We start from the raw sequence: 24528 nt of genomic DNA on the forward strand, positions 1-24528 counted from the left end.
CTGTTAATGATGGTGATCCTTGCACAGAGACCTCTGAATGATTATCTACTATAGATGATTTTAAATGTATGTCATTTTTGTTTCCTTTTATATTAATAAATGAGATTTTGTAAACTCTATCTATTGGTTTGTGCCTCGTTAAAGTCCTGTGGGCAATCTTTTCTGTATATACGTGCATTTTGGGACTGAGACACTCCCATGCCTCATGCATGCCAGCTCATTAGCTGTATCATGTTATTTGTACTTTTTTTCTTAGGGAAAAAATCATTTAATACCCATTTAAAGTAAACTTGAGTTCAGAATATGAACAATAAAATATCTACATATTTTAAACAAGCATTAAAAGCATTTTCAAACAAGCCTTTATTACAGAAGCACTGAAATCTGAGCCCTTTAATGTAAACACCAAGCAGGTGTTTCTAAGGGTGGGCACTCACACTTCGATGTATTATCCGACTGATATGCTATATGATCCAAATGATCGAATCTGCAAACAATCAAATAGCCATAACTTCTCTTCTGATCAGTTTAGAATCTAGATTGGATTTGAGCAAAACTAAATTGATCAGACAGGGTGGACAATGTTTGATCCTTTTGCATTGATCTTTAGCACTTGGATACTTTGTTCATGAATACAATCATATTTTGAGCAATCAGATTATGAGATTGCATGGTTGAAACACAGATATAACTTGCAATCATAAATTATGATCATATCTTAACTCAAATTCCACTTCCACTGTGTGGCATATCAATCAAAAAGATTGTCAATTATAGAACAATTGGAAAAGAATCAATAATTTATTAAATTGCATACGGCCACCTTTAGCTATTAGAAACTGACAGAAGCTGGACTTTAGAGTCTTTTAGAATAAATTACTTCAGAGTAGAGCCCCGTACACACAGGCTGAATGTCGGGCCGTATCGACCGGTTCAATAGAAACCAGCCGACATTCAGCCCATGTGTCCTGCAGCTGGTCCGACAGAAGCCAGCTGAAGGGGCATGACCAAAAAAGGTCTGCCGACCGGCTCCCTCTCGGCGCTTTAAACCAATGGCTGAGAGCGCTGACCAGAGTGTTCTGGTGAGGGGGGGGCATCCCCCTGTCAGAACACAATAGAACAGTGGGGGGAGATCATTGTACTAACATCGGATTGTTGGTACAGCGACTCCGACCTGAGCTGTCAGGTTTTTTTCATTCAGCCCGCTGGGTTGTGAACGAACAAAAACCAGTAGTGCGTACTAGGCTTAAGAGTTTATTCACATTGCTTGTATGCTAAATGCTCCATTTTAGGGTGCAGGCAGCTGTCAGTCTTTTCCTTGCAGTGCGCTGCAGTAAGGGGTGTTTTGATACATGTTTTAGCGCATCACACTTTTTTGTTTTTACTTTATTTCAAGTGTCACAAGGTGAAATTTTATTCATGTATTCATACAGATGCATGGTGCACTGTGGTGCTGTTACATCCGGTACCCTCAAGTGCCCTGCAGTGAAATACTGGAAGTATTTTACAATAGCTGGCCACACCTCCCGGCTGTATTGCACTATGAATAGGGACATGGTAAAAGTAGTGGTGACCTGCACTGATCCAGTACAGGAAAATGCAGGTTATCAGTTTTGGAATGAATGAACCTTAAAGTTATACTAGAGTCTTGTTTTTTTTTTCAAGTTATACTTACCTGCTGTGTGCAGTAGTTTTGCACAGAGCAGCCCAGATCCTCCTCTTTTCGGGTCCCTCTTTGGCTCTCCTAGCCCCTCCCTCCCGTCAAATGCCCCCACAGCAAGCAGCTTGCTATAGGGGAACCCGAGCCAAGCCGCAGCTCTGTGTGTCTGAATGGAGCGGTTCGGCCCCGCCCCCTCTCTCTTCATTGATTAACTGACATTAAATGACAGCAGCAGGAGCCAATGGCACCACTGTTGTATCTCAGCCAATCAGGAGGAAGTGTTCCAGACAGCCGAGGCACTCGTGCACATCGCTAGATAGCCCCTCAGGTAAGTATTAGGGGAGCTGAGGGGGGCTGCTGCACACAGAAGGTTTTTTATCAATGCATAGAATGCATTAGGATAAAAAAACTCTGCCTTTAGAACCACTTTAAGTGCAGTTACATCTTAGTGAAGCCTTGTTTTAAAGCTCTTTTAATGCTTGTTAAGAATATGTAGAAAAATTTGCATTTTCAAACCGTTAAAAGTTCTAAAAAAAAAAAAAAAAAAACTAAAACATTATAACACCAAGATTTCACCTTTCAATTCATCACTTTGATGCATTCCGCTAAACTGTCCACAAAATCTGATGCAGCTCTGCATAGAAACCAATCAGCTTCCAGGTTTTATTGCCAAAGCTTCATTGAACAAACTAAAGTTAGAAGCTTGACCAAAAAACAATACAGCGCTGACACTGTGCCCATCCTATAGTGATAAAATGTCATACACCAGGTTAAAAAAGAAGTATTGAAAGATACTTATTCCCAGAGGTATATAAAAATGTCAATTGGCAGAAAATGGCTGACACTGGCAAGGCTGCTTTTATTTGTGTGCTGAAAATGCACAATCTGTAAAATAGGAAGGGAAGGGAAGAAAGCACCAAACCAGTAAAATATCATGTAAAACAAATGGAACTCACAAGCGGGTGAGGGGGAGAGAGAGGATGACAGTCAGCAGTGGATTGTAATGAGCTGGAAGCTGGGTGGTAGTCCTTGGTGGAACAGAGAGCTGGCTGTGATGCGCCTGGAGTCCGTGCAGGGAGACCACGGGTTGCAGGAAAGAAATTTGTAAGATTCCCCCATCAACACAGACAGTGCTGATAGGAGAATCCCGCCTGCCAAGCAATTGTCTGCTCCCGGCGGGGGGGCGGGGGGTCTGGGGGGGTGTTGACAGTTGACAGAAAGCCGTTCCCACCAGCAGAGGACAGTGATTAATCAAAAGTGAATCTGGCAGGCTGGTTGTACCCAAGTTGATCGATTGATCGATCAACTTAGTAGATTCAGCCTGCCTACACACGCTTAGAATCTCGACCGGTTCCTGCTGAACCTGACGAGATTCGAACTGTCTATGTCCGGCCTCAAAAACTAGTAAATATCAGATCTTTTGTTCTGCTGGACAAAAGATCTAAACATATGTAGCTACAGCTCACCATAGGTATTAGAGAGCAGATAGAAAACGGGAAGGTGCGCCAAACTAAGTGCAGTATGTTCGGTAAAAGGGAATTTATTAACCACTTCAGCCCCAGAAGTATTTGCCCTCTTAATGACCAGGCGATTTTTTGCGATACGGCACTGCGTTGCTGTAACTGACAATTGCGCGGTCGTGCAATGTTGTACCATGTCCTTTTTTTCCCACAAATAGAGCTTTCTTTTGGTGGTATTTGATCACCTCTGCAGTTTTTATTTTGTGCACTATGAACAAAAAAAGTGTGACAATTTTGAAAAAAAATATTTTTTTTTACTTTCTGCTATAATAAATATCCCAAAAAATATGTAAAAAACGAATGTATTCATCAGTTTAGGCAAATATGTATTCTTCTACATATTTTTGGTATAAAAAAAAATAGGCGTATATTGATTGGTTTGCGCATAAGTTATCGTCGCTGTAACTGACAATTGCGCGGTCGTGCAATGTTGTACCATGTCCTTTTTTTCCCACAAATAGAGCTTTCTTTTGGTGGTATTTGATCACCTCTGCAGTTTTTATTTTGTGCACTATGAACAAAAAAAGTGTGACAATTTTGAAAAAAATATTTTTTTTTTACTTTCTGCTATAATAAATATCCCAAAAAAATATGTAAAAAACGAATTTATTCATCAGTTTAGGCAAATATGTATTCTTCTACATATTTTTGGTATAAAAAAAATAGGCGTATATTGATTGGTTTGCGCATAAGTTATCGTGTATACAAACTATGGGATAGATTTAGGGACTTTTATTTATTTTTTATCATTTTTACTGGTAATGGCGGTGATCTGCGATTTTTAGCATGACTGCGACATTGCGGCAGACAAATCAGACCCCAAATGACACTTTTTGGGGACCAGTGACATTATTGCTCAGTGCTATAAAAATGCACTGATCAATGTATAAATGACACTGGTAGGGAAGGAGTTAACACTAGGAGGTGATCAAGGGGTTAATTGTGTTCGATCAGCGTGTTCTAACTGTAGGGGGGGTGGGCTGCCTGGGACATGACAGAGATCACTGTTCTGGATCACTGGGAACAGCAGATCTCTGAGATGTCCCCTGTCAGAATGGGGATCCGCCTTGTTTACAATGGCAGATCCCCATTCTGCCTCTGTGTACAGTGATCGCGGACACGCGCCCGCAATCTCACATCCATGGACCGACTTATGGGTACGTCGGTTCATGCAGGAGAGCCAACTTGCCACTGTATAAGTGCGGCGGCTTGTCGGCAAATGGTTAAACATCAGCCGAATGGCTGCTCACATTGTGTCAGATACAAAAAGGCATGTAACTTCAAAAAGGTCTGTGTTCACTTGGGGGAGTCCAAGGTTATGTCACAGTGGGCTGCAGTGGTGTAACAGCAGGATAGATGGAAAAGCCGGCCAGGTCCCCACCTTGCAGTGAAGAAACCAGCGTGGAACACACTCGGGACAATCCGAAACTGGAAGTGACATTGGGGCATGTCAGATGACGTGTTTCAAAGCATCCGTTTTTTTCCTCAGATCTGATTGGTTATTGGGACTGTCAGTCTTATATGGGCTTGCGCCGATAAAGAATAACAATACAAATAGTAATGAATGGATTTAAAGGGGCCAGCACTTCAACATAGTGAGAAAGCAATACATGTTCCGTGACATCAATAGAGATAAAAGGAAAATCGACCATTAATAACAGTATACAAATGAACATGATGATAGTAGTAGTGAGTAGACAAAGGTTGTAACACAGCTACTTACTACTACTATCATCCATGTTCATTTGTATCCTGTTATTATTGGTCGATCTTCTTTTTATCTCTATTAATGTCATGGACCATGTATTGTATTGCTTTCACACTATGTTGAAGTGCTGGCCCCTTTAAATCCATTCGTCAACATTTGTATTGCAATTCTCTATCGGTTGGAGCCCAGGCGAGCCCATATAAGACTGACAGTCCCAATAACCAATCAGATCTGAGGAAAAAGTGGATGCTTTGAAACACGTCATCTGACACGCCCCAACGTCACTTAAGGTTGCGGATTGTCCCGAGTGCGTCCCACGCTGGTTTCTTTACCGCGAAGGCGGGACCTGGCCAGCTTTTCCATCTACCCTGCTGTTACAATTCTGCAGCTCGCTGTGACATAGCCTTGGACTCCCCCAAGTGACCACGGACCTTTTTGGAGTTATATGCCTTATTGTATCTGACACAAAGTGAGTAGCCATTAGGCTGATGTTTAATAAATTCCCTTTTACCAAACAAACTGCACCAAGCTTGGCACACCTTGCCGTTTTCTATTTGTTTTCTAGAGACTGCCCCTAAGAGAGCTGCCACTAGTGCTGTCATAGCACCCCATTGGACTTATGAACTTTGCTATGATTTTTTTCATCATATGTATATGTAAATTTTCCATAAATAATTTCTTATTTAGGATTTTTATGATTATTACTCATTGCATGCTCTTTTCTAATTAACGGTGTGGATGTCCCAATCCTTGTGCCATCTTTCTTTTCTTGATCAAAGAGCAGATAGATGTGTATTCACAATCCAACTATCCTACAATGGGTGTTCTAATACTTCATCCCTAAACAGGGATTCTGGGGTTGATTTACCAAAAGCTGAGTTCACTTTGGAAGGGAATTTTCCCCAGAGCTTGTTGAATGTGGTGAAAATGCATTGTGCAAAGAATGCACAATCATGTGCAGCTGTTGTATAAAATAGCATTTATTATCTGCTTGACAATAGTTGCTGTGGGTAGATTTAGGGACACCTAGTAAAGCAAATAGTAATAGTATGTTATCATACTATCAACACAAAAATGTGAGGTCATATTCAGCTCAGCATGAAGTAAATCAACATTTAAAGGTGAGTTTAAAAAATAAATTGGCCTAAAAACAATAAAACTAAGCTGATCCAAAAATGAAGGCATTGCTATGGGGTTACTGTGGCCATACCACTGCTTAAAAAGAACACAATATAACACAGTAACATGTCAAAGTCATGTTACCAGCCACAGCCCATATTTTATGAATGGGCTGTAAAATGCAGGCCGCAATGTGCAGAGTACAGATGAAAGTAATATCTGCTTACCCTTATAAATGTCCCTCTTAGCACCCATGTGTTATGATGCCCTGGGGTACCAGACTAGCAAACTTTCACATTTCTATATAATAATTTATAATATATTATCAATTTAACAAAAGTGTGGAAAATTATTATTTGCAATCTATAATCGTTTTAAGGTTTATTTTATTTTTTAGTTCCTTGTATCAAACACTAAAGAAGTCATTGTAAAATATGAATTCTACTTTAAATTATTTGCAGTGCTGCCAAATTCAAAAGCACAGGAGAATGTGTTACCAAATCCACTTGCTCCTAATAAACAAGAACCCTTTGATTTAACACCTTTTATTAGGTAAGTTATATAAATTATTTCTACACCTTAAATATAAAATCTTGTAAATAGAGGTGACCCTTCCAGACAGTAATATATGATTTTTGGCTTTGCATTTGTCATCCTAACGATGGTAACTACTAATAAATCTACTGCTACAGATCTGTAATAAGTATTCTAAAAACAGATATTTTCAGATCTAGCAAGGGGAAGTTCAAAGAATGTAGGTAATTAAAGCCCACTCCAAGCAAAAAAAAAAAGAAAAAGGTTTCTCTAGCAGTGGAGCAGTGCCCACGCTGTGCCCATGAGTTAAGAGCTTGTTTTGTCTAGGGAAGAGAAGAATGCCATATACCCACCTGATCCTGTGCTCCACTGACTGTTCTTTTCTGTCAGAAACTGTCCATCACTCAAGATCACTAGAGCGCAGGGGTGCAGGAACCACAGGGACGGGTGTTGTAGGGGGAGAATCGTAGGGTCAGGTAAGTATATCTCCCTTCATCTTTCCCCTAGACAAACATGAGCAATTAACCCTTGCAGTGTGACCACAGCACCACTACAGGGGAGAGCTTTTTTTTGCCTGGAGTTTAGCTATAAATGCAGTGTGCAAATTGTACTCACCCTAAAACAAAATGTGGACCTATCATTAAAAATCCCACTCTACAAAAATCAATAGGTCACAGGTTAGTATTATTAGCTCACACTGTTATCTGGGGTGAAAGTAACTATTTTTTAACATTGCAAGACTAACTAAGTCCAAGCTCCATCATGTTATCTTAAGCCTAGGCAAGAGATCACGTGGTCTTCAGCTTCCAGGAACCTTGTAAGTCTCTTGGCTGGAGACATACACTGTGTCTAGTAGACCTTTAGTGAGATAAGGGAATTCTAAAGGTATCATAGCTGTACTGCACTAATAAGAAGGAAGCAAAGTGTATGTAATGATTAAATATGGCTGTTCATTGTATATATTTATTTACAAACTATACTTAAAGACAAGCTTGGGAATTAACTAAACCCCCTGCATCATTATAATGGAGCAGGAAACTGTCAGAAGTGGTTTGCACCACAGATTCCAACTAGGTGCGACCTGTCAGGATGTAAGCTGTCAGTAGACAGCTCACGTCCCTCCCTCTGCCTGTGTAGTGATCACACTACATGAGCAGAGCCTGAAGGGTTAGCAAGGCTTCTTCTAAACTCCTGCTCTGATTTGGGGGGGGGGGGGGGGGGGCAGGGACGGTTGAGATCAGAGCATGCAGCTCCTGCTCTCTGTTTTCTGTGCTGCCTTTCACAGATACGGCAGATCAGAGAACAAATCACAATTTTTTTATGTTTAGAAGAGTTCTTTGTTAATTTCCCCCCAACGTTTCTAAACAATGAACACACTTTGTAATATTATTTACATGGAAGGGAACCTGAACGAAGAGAAATACATAGGCATTCAATGATGATATCTTTTTGAAAATGCTAATTGCTTGACTGTCCTCAGCTTCACTGACCTTGAGCAAGCATGCCAATAAGAAATTTCAGCACATGGCTGGTCTGCATACTTGTTACAAGTGTCTCAGCATGCCAATCAGAAAAGTCCATAAATGCCTGGTTTGCATACTTTTTCCAGGTTTCTCAGAAATCAGTGAAGCCATTTGTTCAGCATGCCAACCAGGTAGTGTAACGACTTTTTTTCAGAAGGAAAGTCAGTAATGCCGCTTCCACACTACCTCACTGCAGGTTTGGTATATATAAGGATGCTGTGTAGAATTATAGGGGGGTGCCTGATTGGTTATTAAAGATGCAGGGTCAGAGGCATCAGCCATTTGAGTTTTGTAGATCCTGGCTTCACTAGTTAGGGCATTACAGACCTGAAACATATATAGAGCCAGTGAAGCCTAAAACGTCAGAACTCCTTTTATAATTACTACAGCCTACTACTATAGCCTACTGCAATACAGTAGTAATAAGTGATAGCCTAGGTTCTTTCCACCCTTGTGGGTCTTGCTGTTGCATTTGCAATATGTCTGCCTGTTTGTGTAAGCATTGTTTTAATACATTCTGTACCAAATATAATTCCTTCTCTTTTCAGAAAAACAAAGCCAGAACCAATGTTAAGAGATGATTGTGTCATTCAGCAGCGAGTTTTGCAAAAAGCAGAGGAGATCCGACAATTCAGGCAGCTAAGGGAAGAGGTTTTACAGCACCGGGATCAAGAGAAAAATGAACGAAATTTGCTGAAGCAGAAAGTGCTGCAAATGTATGAAGAGTTACAGGTAACGCGCAATGTTACCTAGGCTCACATTTGGATATTTTATGACAGATCGATGTTAATTGTTAAAGGAAAGCTCCAAAACAAGGAACACACAAAACTCAGTAATAATTATTTACCTCGTTCTGCTCTTTTCTGCTTTGTACGCACTAGTGGAGAGTTACTAAAACTGAAGCACTTAGAATTTGATGCAGCTGTGCATGGTAGCCAATTATCTTGTTCAATTAAGCTTTGAAAATAAAAGCTGAAAGTGCACCAGATGTTGCACTCTCCAGTTTTAGTAAATCCCCCCACTGTATTTAGCACAGCAAACCAAGAATTACACATAATACAGTTTAATCGAATAGAAGTAATTTTCCATCTCAACATGCAAACCTGCCCAACAGCTCAAGTCTAAACCTATTTGGTGAAGTTTAAAAAAAAAAAAAATCCAAGAAATGCTAATTGCAGAGTGTTTTACAGCTACTTTACTAGAATTACATAAAAACTGTTGGACTTTTAAAACATATACACTATATTGTCAAAAGTATTGGGCCACCTGCCTTTACATACACATGAGCTTTAATGGCATCCCAGTCTTAGTCCGTTGGGTCCAATATTGAGTTGCCCCCCCCCCCCCCCCCTTTGCAGCTATAAAAGCTTCAACTCTTCTGGTAAGGCTGTCCACAAGGTAGAGGAGTGTGTCTATGGGAATGTTTGACCATTCTTCTATCTGTAGTGTTCTATTGAGCCAAGGTCAGGACTCTGTGCAGGTTAGTCAAGTTCCTCCATGTCTTTATGGACCTTGCTTTGTTCACTGGTGTGCAGTCATGTTGGAACAGTAAGGGGCCATCCCCAAATTGTTCCCGCAAAGTTGGGAGAATGTCTTGGTATGCTGATGCCTTGAGAGTTCCCTTCACTGGAACTAAGGAGCCAAGCCCAACCCCTGAAAAACAACTCCACACCATAATCCCCCCGCAACCAAATGTTTTGAACCAGTGCACAAAGCAAGGTCCATAAAGACATGGATGAGCTAGTTTGGGGTGGAGGAACTTGACTGGCCTGCACAGAGTCCTGACCTCAGCCCGAATTAATACCTTTGGGATTGCGAGCCAGGCCTTCTCATCCAACATCAGTGCCTGGCCTCACAAATGCGCTTCTGGAAGAATGGTCAAACATTCCTGTAGACACACTCCTAAACCTTGTGGACAGTCTTCCCAGAAGAGTTGAAGCTGTTATAGCTGCAAAGGGTGGGCCAACTCAATATTGAACTCTACAGACTAAGACTGGTATGCCATTAAAGTTCATGTGCGTATAAAGGTAGGTGGCCCAATACTTTTGACAATATTGTATATTTTAATAGATGTATCATCCTAAACTATACCTGTAATTTAGTATTAGGTATATTAGGTAGGAAGGTAGAGACAGTAGGCACTATACTTAGTTATTTCAATGATTTAGGTCTTGGTGTGAACTATAATGTTAGAGAGCTGCTTACGTCTTGCTACATTCTTTTCCATATTCTGGTGCCATAGTAGAAGATGCTGGCTAGGATGAGCCTGGTCGAGAGGTTTGATAGACAGGCATGTAATATGCAAATGCTGTGCTAAAATAGAGGCTCAAGAAATCCGATTGCTCAGCTCTGTATTGTTGGCACAGTGTACTGGATTTTTTTCTTTTTTTAGATCAGCTTTTGAGGTTAGAATTATGCCACGTACACGCGAGCAGATTTTCCGTCGGAAAAATCTTGGGTGGTCAAACTTGCCTTGCATACACACGGCCACACAAAAGTTCTCTGAACTTTCGACCGTCAAGAACACGGTGATGTACAACACTACGACGAGCCGAGAAAATGAAGTTCAATGCTCCCGAGCATGCATGGAATTGTTTCTGAGCATGCGTAGGAATTTTGCGTGTTGGAATTTGTACAGACGAACGCATTTTTGGATAGGAACATTTTCCGACCGAAAAATTGAAAACCTGCTCTCAATCTTTTGCTGGCGGGAGTTCCGGCAGCAAAAGTCCGATGGAGCATACACACGGTCGCATTTTCCGACCAAAAGCTCTCATCGGTCTTTTGCTGGCCAAATTTCCAATCGTGTGTATGCGGCATTAGACCTTTAGAGCGCTTGCTATGGGACTCAATATTGTCAATTTGACTTACTGACAGCGGATATTTTTAATTATGAGCCATCCTTCCTGACATGTCAACTGTTCATTTTTCTTTAAAGCTTTTTTTCTACTCATTTTTGTAAAGTACAAACCAAATAAAAGGAAAAAAACAGAACCAAAGAACAGCAAATTTAAATCCTGCAAACAGTATTGTAGGATCACATCAGGTGAACTGCTGGTGGAGCAGTTTTCTTTAATTCACCTGCTGCTCTTCTTTACTAACTGATCTTCCAGCAGAGGACCATGCTTAGTATATGTCTTTTTAAATAGAGCCAAATGGTGCCAGTGCTGATGATACTGTGATCCAATATATTTGTCAAACCCTGGTAAATGCATATGTGAGAATTTGGATTACCTAGTATCTGTCCCTCTGTAGTTTTCTGCAGGCAGCCTGTAGTGTGTGCACCTTCTCGGAGACTCTCACAGGTCTGCTCTTCTGTATAGGTTATGCATCACAGTAATGATATCACTGCAACTTTTGCAAGGGAATAACTGAGTTTGCAAAGGTATGTGGTGCACACAAAGTGTATTTATATAATTTGTGGTTATTGAGCAATATATTTAAATTAAATTTTTTATGCTTGGAGTTTAGCTTTAACATTACACTTTTAAATGCTCTAAAATTGTCATTACTGCAAAACAGATACATAGGGGGTTATTTACGAAAGGCAAATCCACTTTGCACTACAAGTGCACTTGGTAGTGCAGTCGCTGTAGATCTGAGGGGGGCATGCAAGGAAAATAAAAAACAGCATTTTAGCTTGCACATGATTGGATGATAAAATCAGCAGAGCTTCCACTCATTTCAGATCTTCCCCTCAGATCTACAGCGACTGCACTTCCAAGAGCACTTGTAGTGCAAAGTGGATTGCCTTTCGTAAATAACTCCCATGGTCTACATCAACTGTGTAAGTATATGTAACCATAGTAAGACAGCAGGGGCAGCTACTCCGTGGTCCATGCACAGCCATGTTTTGTACAGCAAAATAGCAGCCAAGCTTACAAACAACTCCCAAGTGCCCTCTCTGAGTTCCAGAGCTGCTTCATCATGAACCTTCAAGTTCTTGACAAGCAGTAATAGAGCTGTGTAGTGTCTGTGTAGCTGTCAAATTACTCTTTGGAAGGCTGTGGAGGAAAGCTTAAGCATCGGTTTGAACTGGAAAAAATGTGAGCCTCTTTTTTGGGAAAATAAACCAAAATGTTTCTGCGCTTGAAGTTTATCTATAGGCATTAATTTAACGCTTAAATGCTAAAATATATACTTAAATAATAATACAGGGCTCTCTACAAAATTAAAGTATATATCAAAATGTACAAAAACATCCACCAATAACACATAAACATGTAAAATATATATAAAGGTCTATAAACCAATTTCAAAAAGACTGCAATATGTGTAAAAGAAATGCAGAATTAAACCATACACATGTAAAGCAATGTGACATCAGATGGCTCATGGTGCACCACTCTGAAGTGCTAGATGAGCACTTGGTTTTGTAACTACTTTTGAGTCCCCAGACCTTTTTTTGCCTAAATCTATTTGAGTCCCAGAACATATGTTTTTTTGCGATGTCTTGGTTCTACACATTCTGTATAATATTACTTTCAGCATTTGTAGTCTACCCTATTGTGTTATACATTGTTTATTTTTGGACAGATATAGCTTTCATTTGGCATTAAATATTGATACATATATTTTTATTTCCTTGAATTTTATTGGGAACAATAGTATAATAGTAAAAAGAAAATAAATGTGTTAACGTGATTTCTATATTTTTACACAGTTTTTTTTTCTGGGTAGAATGTAAATGCAGTATTAATTTAAAGTATATGTGAACCCTTACCTTGTAAAACAACCCATTCAGTTTAAAAATAGAAATTAAAGGCAAAACATCACCTTTAACCTCCCTGGCGGTATGATTTTTTCAGATTTTAGGTGCTGAAAGCGGTACAATTATTTTGCATGGAAATTTGGCGTTCTATATTGTAGGCCTGTAATTCTTAACAATAACACACTTAAATCTGGCCAAACAAGAGTCTAGTGGATATCCCGGGTATGATAAAGTTTGAAACACAAAAACATAAATTATAATATAATAAATAAATATAAATATAAAAATAATTGAAAAAATAATAATATAATAATAAAATAAATTTCCCGCGATTCACTATCGCTCAATTCTGCAAGTGTTCTAATTTACTATCGCTGTTTTCTAACTGGTCTAAAGCCACTTTTGACGTAAAGGGACACTTTTTGGTTGCTATGGACAATCTCTAGTTTCCAGGCAAAAAGAACAGTATATATAACATAAAACTGCATGCAGGGCATGGGCCAAAGCACTGGGGACAAAAGGGATGTAAAATAATTTCATACAGTACTGTAATCTGTAAGATTACAGTACTGTATGTGTTATGATTATTACAATTTTTTGAATTTGCTGCCAGGTTCCGCCCCCGTGCATCGCGAGACTTGCAGGGAACGGAGCCTGGCACGGAGAGGCTTCGGAGGAGACAGAGCCCACGGACACTGCGGGGGACATCGCAGGATCCTGGGGACAAGGTAAGTAACGCCGCACCAGGATCCTGCAATGTAATCTCGAGTGTGGCTCGGGGTTACCGCTAATGGGACTGAATTTTAACCCCGAGCCACACTCTGGAAAACCGTCAGGGAGGCTACTTTCTATTTTAAACTGAATGGGATGTGTGTATATATATATATATATATATATATATATATATATATATATATATATATATATATATATATACACACATATATATATATATATATATATATATATATATATATATATATATATATATATATATATATATATATATATATATATATATATATATATATATATACACAGTTGTGTGAAAACATTGTGAAAATTTGCCCCCTTCCTGATTTTTTATTTATTTGCATATTTCTCACACTTATTTGAATTTGTTTGATGATCGGAATCATTTATTACACAAAGATAATCCGAGTAAATTCAAGATGCAGTTTTTAAATGATTATTTCATTTATTAAGGCAAAAAAGCTGTTCAAACCTATGTGAAAATGTAATTGCCCCCTCCCATGCTGAATCATGAATGAAATGTGATTAACCACAATTTATTGGAAAGCTGAGTTAAATTTCACTTGCCACACCCAGGCCTGATTTCTGCCAGACCTGTTGAATCAAGAAATCACATAAATATAAGCTGTCAGACAAAGTGAAGCACGCTAACAGATCACAAAAAGCCACACATCATTCCACAATCTAGAAAAATTCAAGAACAGATTAGAAACAAAGTAATGTACATGTATCGGTCTAGGAAGGGTTTCAAACCCATTTCTAAGACTTGGAACTTCAGTAAATCACGGGTAGAGCCATTATCCACAAATGAAGATAATTTGGAACAGTGGTGAACCTTCTCAGGAGTGGACGGCCTACAAAAATTACTCCAAGACCATGACGACTCATCCAGGAGGTCATAAAAGAACCCAGAACAACATCTAAAGAACTGCAGGCCTCACTTGCCTCAGGTAAGATCAGTGTTCATGATTCAACAATAAGAAAGAGACTGGGCAAAAATGGCATCCACGAGAGAGTTCCAAGGTCAAAGTCACTGCTGACCAAAAAGAACACAAAGGCTCATCTCAAATTTACCAAAAAACATCTTGATTATCCCTAAGACTTTTAGGCAAAAATTCTGTGGACTGATGAGACAAAAATGTATCTTTTTGGAAGGTGTACCTCCCGTTACATCTGGCATAAAACTAATACAGCATTTCATAACAAGAACATCATACCAACAGTGAGACATGGTGGTGGTAGCATGATGGTCTGGGGCTGCTTTGCAGCTTCAGGACCTGGACGACTTACCATCATTGATGAAACCATGAATTCTGAGTTCTACCAGAAAATCCTAAAGGAGAATGTCCGGCCATCAGTTTGTGACCTCAAGCTCAAGTGCACTTGGGTTATGCAGCAGGACAGTGATCTGAAACACAACAGCAAGTCAACCTCCAAATGGTTCAAACAAAGCAAAATTTAGGTTTTGGAGTGGCCTAGTCAAAGCCCGGACTTAAATCCAATTGAGATGCTGTATCATGACCTTACACAGGCCGTTCATGCTGGAAAACCCTCCAATGTGGCTGAATTAAAACAATTCTTCAAAGAGTGGGCCAAAATTGCTCCACAGCGTGGAAGATTCTTTGCCAGTTATCGCAAACGCTTGATTGCAGTTGTTGCTACCAAGGGTGCCACAACCAGTTATTAGGTTTAGGGGGCAATTACTTTTTCACATAAAGCCAGGCAAGTTTGGACAGCTTTTTTACCTTAATAAATAAAACCATCATTTAAAAACTGCATTTTGTATTTACTCGGGTTATCTTTGTGTAATAATAAAAATTTTTGATGATCCGAGTCATTTAAGTGTGACAAATATGCAAAAACATAAAAAAACAGAAAGGGGGCAAATACTTTTTCACACAACTGTGTATGTATGTATATATATATATATATATATATATATATATGATATGTGTACCGCTGTTTTTCCACCCCTACCTCTCCAAGTCCCTCATGCAGCTGAGAACAGAACAGGGATTATGTGATTATGTGATCACTTATAAAAGGTATGTATATTTTAATATATATATATATATATATATATATATATATATATTAAAATATACTTACCTTTAATAAGTGATCACATAATCTCTGTTCTCAGCTGCATGAGGGACTTGGAGAGGTAGGGGTGGAAAAACAGCGGTACACATATCCTCCCAATAAATGCCTGTGAAGGGGGAATTTCAGCACAAGCCCGACCATTGGTGCTCCCAGCACAGCCAGAACACTGGCCACACTGGGATGGATGAAGAAAAGCAGGGGGAATGGCAGCAGGATCATCAGGAATTTCACACAAATGAAGCAATACAAAGAGAACAGGATACTTTAAAACACCAGTACATGAACAACAGACACATATCAGGAATATTAAATTCTGGGGTAATATACACTTTAATTTTGTAGGGGGAGCTGTATTAATATTTAAGAATGTTTATAAGAATGCTTTCTATACAACTGTGTTCTTTTCATGTGGAGTTTTTCTAATATGGTTATAGTTTCTTCAATTGCTGTCTTACTTGTCCCTGCATTTATTTTAAAGTGTGCTTGAACTAGATTTGCTGTGTTATCCAGGAACATTTAGAAATGGTAATTGTGCCCAAGCAGTACTCCAAAAATGTACCTTTTGACCAAAATCCCCCCTGAAAAATAGAAGTGCACTTCTTGGCATGTGAGAGTGCCTAAGCACTCCTCAGCCTACTGCCTCTTAACTGTATCTCTGCCTCTGACTGCTAGTCTTGCAAGATTTGGAGTGAGATTTGGTCATATCACCAAAATGCTGCTAATTTTTCTTGCTTGGAGGCTCTGACACGAAGATATCCTGCCTCTACCAAGATGGCCACCTCGGCAGAGCAATGCATGATAAGTCAGCAATGAGGAAAAGATAAGTTACAGAGAAACTACAAGCAATACTGTTGACTAGCCTACTATTTTTTGGGGTACAGCTTTCAGAGCTTGGTTCCCCTTAAACAGAGACCAGAATGATGTGACACTTGGCAGAGCAGATAAAGGGAGGGTGGGTTTTTGAACCATAATATGCTGATTTGTAACCCAAGTTGTTTTGGGTTAAATAATACATGCCAATCTTCTGGCAATTTAGCTGGTTTGCCCTGATCAGTAATTTGTATTATGCTCCACAGAATTTCAGACTTGGGACAGTCACAGTTCTGACACATATTACTGATTTAACCACATTTTTTTATTTTAGCCAATATGTTATTGCATCATGGTTGCATCATGGTTTGCTGAGATAAAATCTTAAGCTCACCATACACTTCTTATTTTACAGTCTCTTTTATACCTACCAATATATCTATCATGCAAGCCCCCTTCTGGTTGGATATTAATTTGTTGGAATTTTTAGGGAGGTCCTTACATTATATAGTGGTTGGTAAATAGGCTGTCAAAGCACATGAATTGACACAAAAATGTATACCATATTATTTTATAACAATGTTGGAGCCACATTGCCTTAATACATCGGGATGTCATTCAAAATGAATGATACCAGAACATGCTGAGGCACATAATGTGTTACTACAGTGCACCACAGGAAGAAAGTAAAAGGAAAATTTGAAACAATGACAGAAAGAAAAATGCTTTTTTGTTTGAGAAAGGCTAGAACCCCATCAGCTTTTTACTGCTGCTTATGTTGCGGTCGCAGATTTTCTCTCACTTCATTTCTGGTGAAGCCATTGTCACCCTGACATAAAGTGTGGAGGAATCCCTGTAATGGAACCCTGGATAACATGAAATATCTGACAAAGGTTCTAGGGAATAAACTTCCCCACTCTATTACAAAAAAAGTTTTTGCCACATTTACATGGCAACTATGATAGTAGAAGACTGGAAGTGTTGATGTGAGAATTTTAAAGGAATGGCTTTAAAGTGTATACAGTGGTAAAAATAATTATTTGATCCCCTGCAGATTTTGTAAGTTTATGCACTTACAATGAAATGTAATTGTTGTCATAGGTGTAATTTAAATGCTACAGACAGAATATCAACCAAAAATCCAGAAAAAACACATGATACAAATGTTATAAATTGAGTTGCAGTTCAGTGAGTGAAATAAGTATTTGATCCCCTAACAACCAACAATAATTTTGGCTTCCAAAGACTGGCTACAGTATGTGCTCATGTGGTACACAGATTAGTCCTGCCGATTTAGGAAGGTGCTCCTAACGGCAACCCATTATGTGTATAAAAGACATCTGTCTACAGAATCTCTTTCTTCCATTCAAACCTCACCATCATGGGCACGACCAAAGAGCTGTCCAAGGACGTCAGGGACAAGATTGTAGACCTACACAAGGCTAAAATGGGCTACAAACCATCAGCAAGAAGCTTGGTGAGAAGGAGACAACTATTCGAGTGATTATTCGCAAATGGAAGAAATACAAAATAACCACAAATCACCCTCTGTCTGATGCTCCATGCAAGTTTTTGCCTAATGGGGTAAGGATGATCATGTGAAAAGTGAGGGATCAGCCCAGAACTACACGGAAGGAGCTTGTGAATAATCTCAAGGCAGTTGGGACCACAGTCACCAAACAAACCATTTGTAGCAAAAAATACGCCGCCATGGATTGAAATCCTGCAGCGCCCGCAAGGTCCCCCTCCTCAAGAAGGCACATGCACAGGCCCATTCGAAGTTTGCCAGTGAACATCTAAATGATTCAGAGAAGGATTGGGAGAGAGTGCTGTGGTCAGATGTGATCAAAATTGAGCTCTTTGGCATTAACTCCCGTGTTTGGAGGAAGAAAAATGCTGACTATGACCCTAAGAACACCATCCCTACAGTCAAGGAGGTGGAAACATTATGCTATGGGGCAGTTTTATTGCTAATGGTACAGGCTGACTTTGCTGCATTGAGGGGCCAATGGACGGGGCCATATATTGTAAAATCTTGGATGAGAACCTTTTTCCCTCAGGCAGAACACTGTAGATTGGTCTTCCAGCATGACAATGACCCAAAACATACTGCCAAGTTAACAAAGGAATGGCTCAAGAAGAAGCACATTAAGGTCATTGAGTGGCCTAGTCAGTCTCCTGACCCTAATCCTATAGAAAAATGTATGGAGGGAGCTGAAACTTCAAGTTGCCAAGAGACAGCCAAAAATCCTGTGGTTGTAAAGGCAGAAGGTTTTTTTTATCTTAATGCATTCTATGCTTTAAGATAAAAAACCTTCTGTGTGCAGCAGCCCCCCTAATACTTACCTGATGTCCCTCTAGATCCAGTGATGTTGCAGGAATGTCTCGGATGCTCCTCTCCTCATTGGCTGAGACAGCAGCATGGCGCCATTGACTCCCGTTGATGTCAATCAAAGTCAGTCAGCCAATGAGGAGAGAAAGGAGGCAAAGGCGGGTCGCAGCTCCATGTCTGAATGGACACAGGGAGCTGTGACTCAGCTCGGTTGCCCACATAGCAAGCTGCTTGCTGTGAAGGCACTCAACAGAAGGGAGGTGCCAGGAGAGCCCAAGAGGGATCCAAGAAAAAGAGGATCTTGGCTGCTCTGTGCAAAATCACTGCACAGAGCAGGTAAGTATTATTAAAGTAGTTATTTTTAACTAAAAAAAAAAGCAAGACTTTACAATCACTTTAAGGACTTAGAGAAGATCTGTAAAGAAGAGTGGACCAAAATCCCTCCTGAGATGTGTGCAAACCTGGTAACCAACTACTAGAAATGTCTTACCCCTGGCCAATAAGGGTTTCTCCACCAATTACAAGTCATGTTTTGCTTGGGAATCAAATGCTTATTTTACTCACTGAACTGCAACTCAAGTTATAACATTTGTATCATGTTTTTTTTTTTTTGTTGATATTCTGTCTCTATCATTTAAAATACACCTATGATACAAGTTATAGACCCTTCATTTCTTTGTAAGTGGGCAAACTTACAAAATCTGCAGGGAATCAACTAATTATTTTCCCCACTGTATATTGGTGGGACAGGTCCAGGGCTTGCCTACGTTACTAAAAGAGTTTGTGTGAGAACACACAAGATCATTACAAAGCTTAAGCAATTTTTCTCTATTCTGAGTTCAGTCACAACCACTGCATACCGAGATCTTATTTCTTAGATGGAATGATCTCCAGATCATAAAGAAACATTTTTTTTCTCCCGAAACTTTATCTTTGTGTTAGAAATCTGTTCTCAATACACAACTGTGGATTATACCCTCAAAAACACACAAATGCGTGCGTACTGTTCTCACCTGTGATTTACAGATTTACATAGATGTTGCTGGTTCTCACATGGAGTGGTTGTGACTGATCTTAAAAATCAAGACCAGTTGCTAAAGCCTTGTAATGATCTTGTGCGTGGTCATTAACTTTCAAGTTACAGTGGGGAAAATAATTATTTGATCTCCTGCAGATTTTGTAAGTTTGCCCACTACAAAGAAATGAAGGGTCTATATCATAGATGTATTTTAAATGATAGAGGCAGAATATCAACCAAAAATCCATCTTCGTTGTTCTGGCTGAGTGAAGAAGGTTCTCATCCAAGATTTTACAATACATGGCCCTGTCCATTGGCCCCTCAATGTAGCAAAGTCGGTCTGTACCTTTAGCAGAGAAACAGCTCCAAATCATCATTTCTCCACCTCTGTGCTTGACTGTAAGGATGGTATTCTTAGGGTCATAGTCAGCATTTTTCTTCCTCCAAACACGGCGAGTCGAGTTAATACCAAAGAGCTCAATTTTGGTCTCATCTGACCGCAGCACCTTTTCCCAATCCTTTGAATCATTTAAATGTTCATTGGCATGACTGTACGTGTGCCTTTTTGAGTAGGGGGACTTGCCATGTTTGGAGGAAGAAAAATGCTGACTATGACCCTAAGAACATCATCCCTACAGCAAAGCACGAAGGTGGTAACATGATTTGGGGCTGTTTTTCTGCTAAATGTATACACCGACTTTGCAATTTTGAGGGGCCAATGAACAGGGCCATGTTTTGTAAAATCATCACAAAATCAAAAAAGATTTAAATCTGTTTCCCTCAGCCAGAACACTGCAGATGGGTCGATGGGTCTTTCAGCATGACAATGACCCAAAACATACAGCTAAGGCAACAAAGGAGTGGCTTAAGAACAAGCACATTAGGGTCATGGAGTGTCCTAGCCAGTCTCCAGATCTTAATCCTATAGAAAATTTATAGAGAGAGCTGAAACTTCGAGTTGATATTCTCTATCATTTAAAATACACCTGTGATGAAAATGATAGACCCTTAATTTTTTGTAAGTGGGAAAACTTACAAAATCTGCAGGGAATCAAATAATTATTTTCCCCACTGTATATATTTATTATCATTAGCTTTGGCATACTAGTTGTAGGAAGTAGTGGGTGCAAATGGTTTGAGCGTGGTGGTATTAGCAGAGTGTTTTATCTATATACCAGGGATAGTTATAAGAAGCTACATCCTCATGGACCCCTCCACTGACCTGTCTAATGCCACTGTATATTCCTCTCACACCAGCCTGTAGGTTATCAGTACTCCTTATTGTTGGAGTTATATAATGTCAAAAAACCTCTTTAATTTAAATGTGTATTATCCAATAAAAGTAAAAAAAAATCTTATTTTCTTTCAGATTTCACTTGATAATGCCCGTGAGAGCATTCTCAGTGCCCGGGAGCAGTACCGAAATAAATTGTTGGAAGCCGAGAAAAGAAAACAAGAAAATGAGACAGCTGGCGATGCTGTTGCTACCACAGAAAAGGAGAAAAGTCCATCAGCCCAGAAAAGAAAAAGTGCAAAAAGTGCTAAAAAGAAGAAATAGCTTTTCCATTGCCTCTCTTTCCCTATATATATATCTTATAGTTTAACTCCGGCCAAAATTCTTATAGTTATCAATAGAAAAAGTGGGGAAAACTTCTTTACCTCACTTTCTATCTCTGTGACACCAATGCAAATATTGAGCCTAATAAGTGAACTAGGACAGGAAGAAAATTGTAGCAAAAAAGTTAACAGAGGTCCTAACCCTTCTTCACTCTTAAACTTAAAGGAAACCTGTCATGAGAACATTATGGAGGCTGCCATTGCTGATCATGCCTACTGAAAATGCTAGTTGCAAGACTATTATACCGATGCATTGGCTTCAGTACTGCCTCTATTGATGCCAGAGACATCCAGGTAGCCAGCACTTTTGGAAGTAGATCAGCAATAGCAGCCCCTATGCTATTTTTTAAAAATTAAGTTTGTCTGTTTTTTTTACTTTAAAGCTGATGTCCAGGTTTACTTTCACTTTAAATAGTTTGTTTGGGCCAAGCTAGCCCAAACAAACTATTTCCTTCACTAATGTGTGTCCACTGGGTGCACTGTATAAACTGTATGTAGCTTCAGCAACATACAATATACAGCACTGTGTTACGGGTGTAAGACAAGACCTTCCTATCTCACATCCAGAGCAAAATATCATTAGGCTGGGCAGCACTCAGCCATTCATAGGCAGCTTTGTATTCTTTATTGAATACAAAGCTTCCTCTAATTGGCCGAGTCAGAGAGTCTGATGTCATCAGCCCACTTCTCCAAATCAGCCAATCAGAGAAAGCTACATACAGTATATACAGCGTGCCCAGCAGGCGCACATGTTAGTGAAGGAAATAGTTTGTTTGGGCCAGCTTGGCACAAACGATTTAAAGTGAGAGTAAACCTGGACATCAGCTTTAAAATACATTTAAAAGCAAAACATTTATTTCTTTAAGTTTGGAGTAAGTATTAAAGCCCTGTCCGACTTTATTATTGATTTTGTCCCCACTGTTAAAAGTCTTTATAATTGCCAGGGACCACTCACAGTTGGAGATAAAGGGATAAGAAATCTAAAATTGTATCGTTGTCATGGAAAAGAAATGGAGGGGGAATTTTCCAGTAGGGGCAACTGTTCCAGTGACATCTAAGAGGGCATTTCCCCCTCTTTAAAGAGATTTTTTGTCCTGATGTGTCTCTAGGACAGGACATGAGGGGGAAATCCCCCTTACTGGACACAAAAAAAGCTAGTTTAACACTTCCGTACTCCATTCAAAACCTAAGAAAGCATTTTTGTTTTAGTTACCCTTAAATGTTTAACAATACCTCTGTGGCAATTTTGATTCTGTATTGGGACAGTGAAATCTTTAAAGCTGTAAGGGACCATTTACATCTTGGCTTTCCAGTTCATTGTTTTAACACAGCTCATCCAAATGAATGGGCTGGCAATGCACCCAAACTTTCAAAGAAATGCATTATTTTTTTGTAGTGCATCATATAGCCATGAAATGCATTACTGTGTATTGTGGCACACTATGATGCACATACATTGGAGTTGCAATGCCTTAGTGCATATGAGTGCCATTCAAAATAAATGGCACCACATTATGTAACACATCTCAGTGGAGTGTATTGGCCCTAAATAGTATTAATTATATACTGTAGTTGGGGGTTTGCTCATTGTCATGTGTGCCTGCTTAAATTTTTCTACAATTTGTAGGATGTCATCTTTTCACAGATTTACTATTGCAATCAGTGTTGAGTGGAAACTTTAAGCTTTAATAGCATCACAAACAAGATACAGAATAAATATTATTTTGAATGCCAATTTAAATTAAAATATATTTTTGTATAACCTTTACAAAAATTGTCGTTTACATTTTTTTTTCCTTTGAAGGAAACCTGTGCTGAAGAATTATAGAGGCTGTCATTGCTGACTTCTACTGAAAATAGTACCTGCCTAACCGTCATGCTGATCCAGTGGCATTAGTGCTTTTTGAATGACTGACCTAAACCAAATAATATACTATGCTTTTTTTGAGATGGAGTCTCAAAAAGTACTGAAGCCATATCAGTAAGGTAACAAATATTTTAGATGAAAGTCAGCCATGGAAGCCTCCTTATTTCTCTCAGTAAAGGATCCCAGCTAATATTATATAAAGCAACTAATGTGTAAAATTAAAGTGTTATAGCATGCTTGAGTCAGATTGTAATAAACCAATATAAATATATATTGTGCTAGTCACATTTTTAGTTCAGTAATGAATTGTGGATAACTAATTAGATTAAAGTGATTTTAAAGCCTATTTTTTTCATTAATAGAATAAACATGTTATACTTACCTGCTCTGTGCGATGGTTTTCTCTCAGAGTGGCCCAGATCCTCCTTTTCTCAGGTCCCATGCCGGCGCTCCTGGCTCATCCCTCCTCCCTCCTGTCAGATGTCCCCACAGCAAGCAGCTTGCTATGGGGGCACCCAAGCCGAGCCGCTGCTCTTTGTGTCCATTCACAGTTTCACACACAGAGCCACAGCTTGGCCCCACCCCTTTGGTCTCCTTTGGTCTCCTGGTTGGCTCACTGGCTGTGATTGAGAGTAGCAGGAGCCAATGTATTCTGTTGCTGCCGATAGCCAATCAGGAGTGCGAGTCCCCAGAGAGCCAAGGCTCTCGTGAACATTGCTAGATCGAAAGGGACTCAAGTAAGTATTAGGGGGGGCAGGGGGGGCTGTTGCACACAGAAGGTAAATAATGCATGAAGGTAAAAATCCTTGTGCGTTTACAACCCCTTTAAGAACTTTATTTTAATGGGTGTTTTCTCACATATTTTACATACAGTATGCTAGTTATTAGGGATGAGCCGCAATAATGTAAGCTTGACTCGAACATCGGGTGTTCGTTTGTTCTAAAACAAACCGAAAATATGGGGCGTTCGCGGGAAATTCAAGCTCCGCCGAACGCCCCATAATACACTGCGAGATCGCAGTGCATTGCTGTATGATGATTGGCCTGAGCATGCACCTGACCTGCATGCTTTGGCCAACGACAGTGCGCTCTGCTGAGAGAGCCATAATTGGCCAAAGGTAGGGTGCCTTTGGCCAATCATGGCTCAGGGTGCTAAGTCCACATCCCACAAGGTTAGTGGCATGCAGGCAGTGTATTTGATATATAGTGGGGCAAAAAAGTATTTAGTCAGCCACCAATTGTGCAAGTTCTCC

The 24528-nt window shown here is 39.6% G+C and overlaps 1 protein-coding gene across 4 annotated transcripts in view; it reads left to right on the top strand.

Annotated features, from left to right (window-relative positions):
• ADGB (androglobin) overlaps positions 1–23616 on the top strand; it is a 505879-nt gene extending 482263 nt beyond the window's left edge. For all 4 annotated transcript variants that reach the window (XM_073627819.1, XM_073627820.1, XM_073627821.1 and 1 more), the window contains 3 exons: positions 6469–6559; positions 8613–8796; positions 21161–23616. In XM_073627819.1, the coding sequence (XP_073483920.1) occupies positions 6469–6559; positions 8613–8796; positions 21161–21349 (464 nt within the window). In that variant the 3' untranslated portion in view covers positions 21350–23616. The remainder of the gene's footprint in view (positions 1–6468; positions 6560–8612; positions 8797–21160) is intronic.
• Positions 23617–24528: the final 912 nt, after the last annotated feature.

The sequence above is a fragment of the Aquarana catesbeiana genome, linkage group LG04 (assembly GCF_042186555.1).
Source record: "Aquarana catesbeiana isolate 2022-GZ linkage group LG04, ASM4218655v1, whole genome shotgun sequence".
Taxonomy (NCBI): domain Eukaryota; kingdom Metazoa; phylum Chordata; class Amphibia; order Anura; family Ranidae; genus Aquarana; species Aquarana catesbeiana.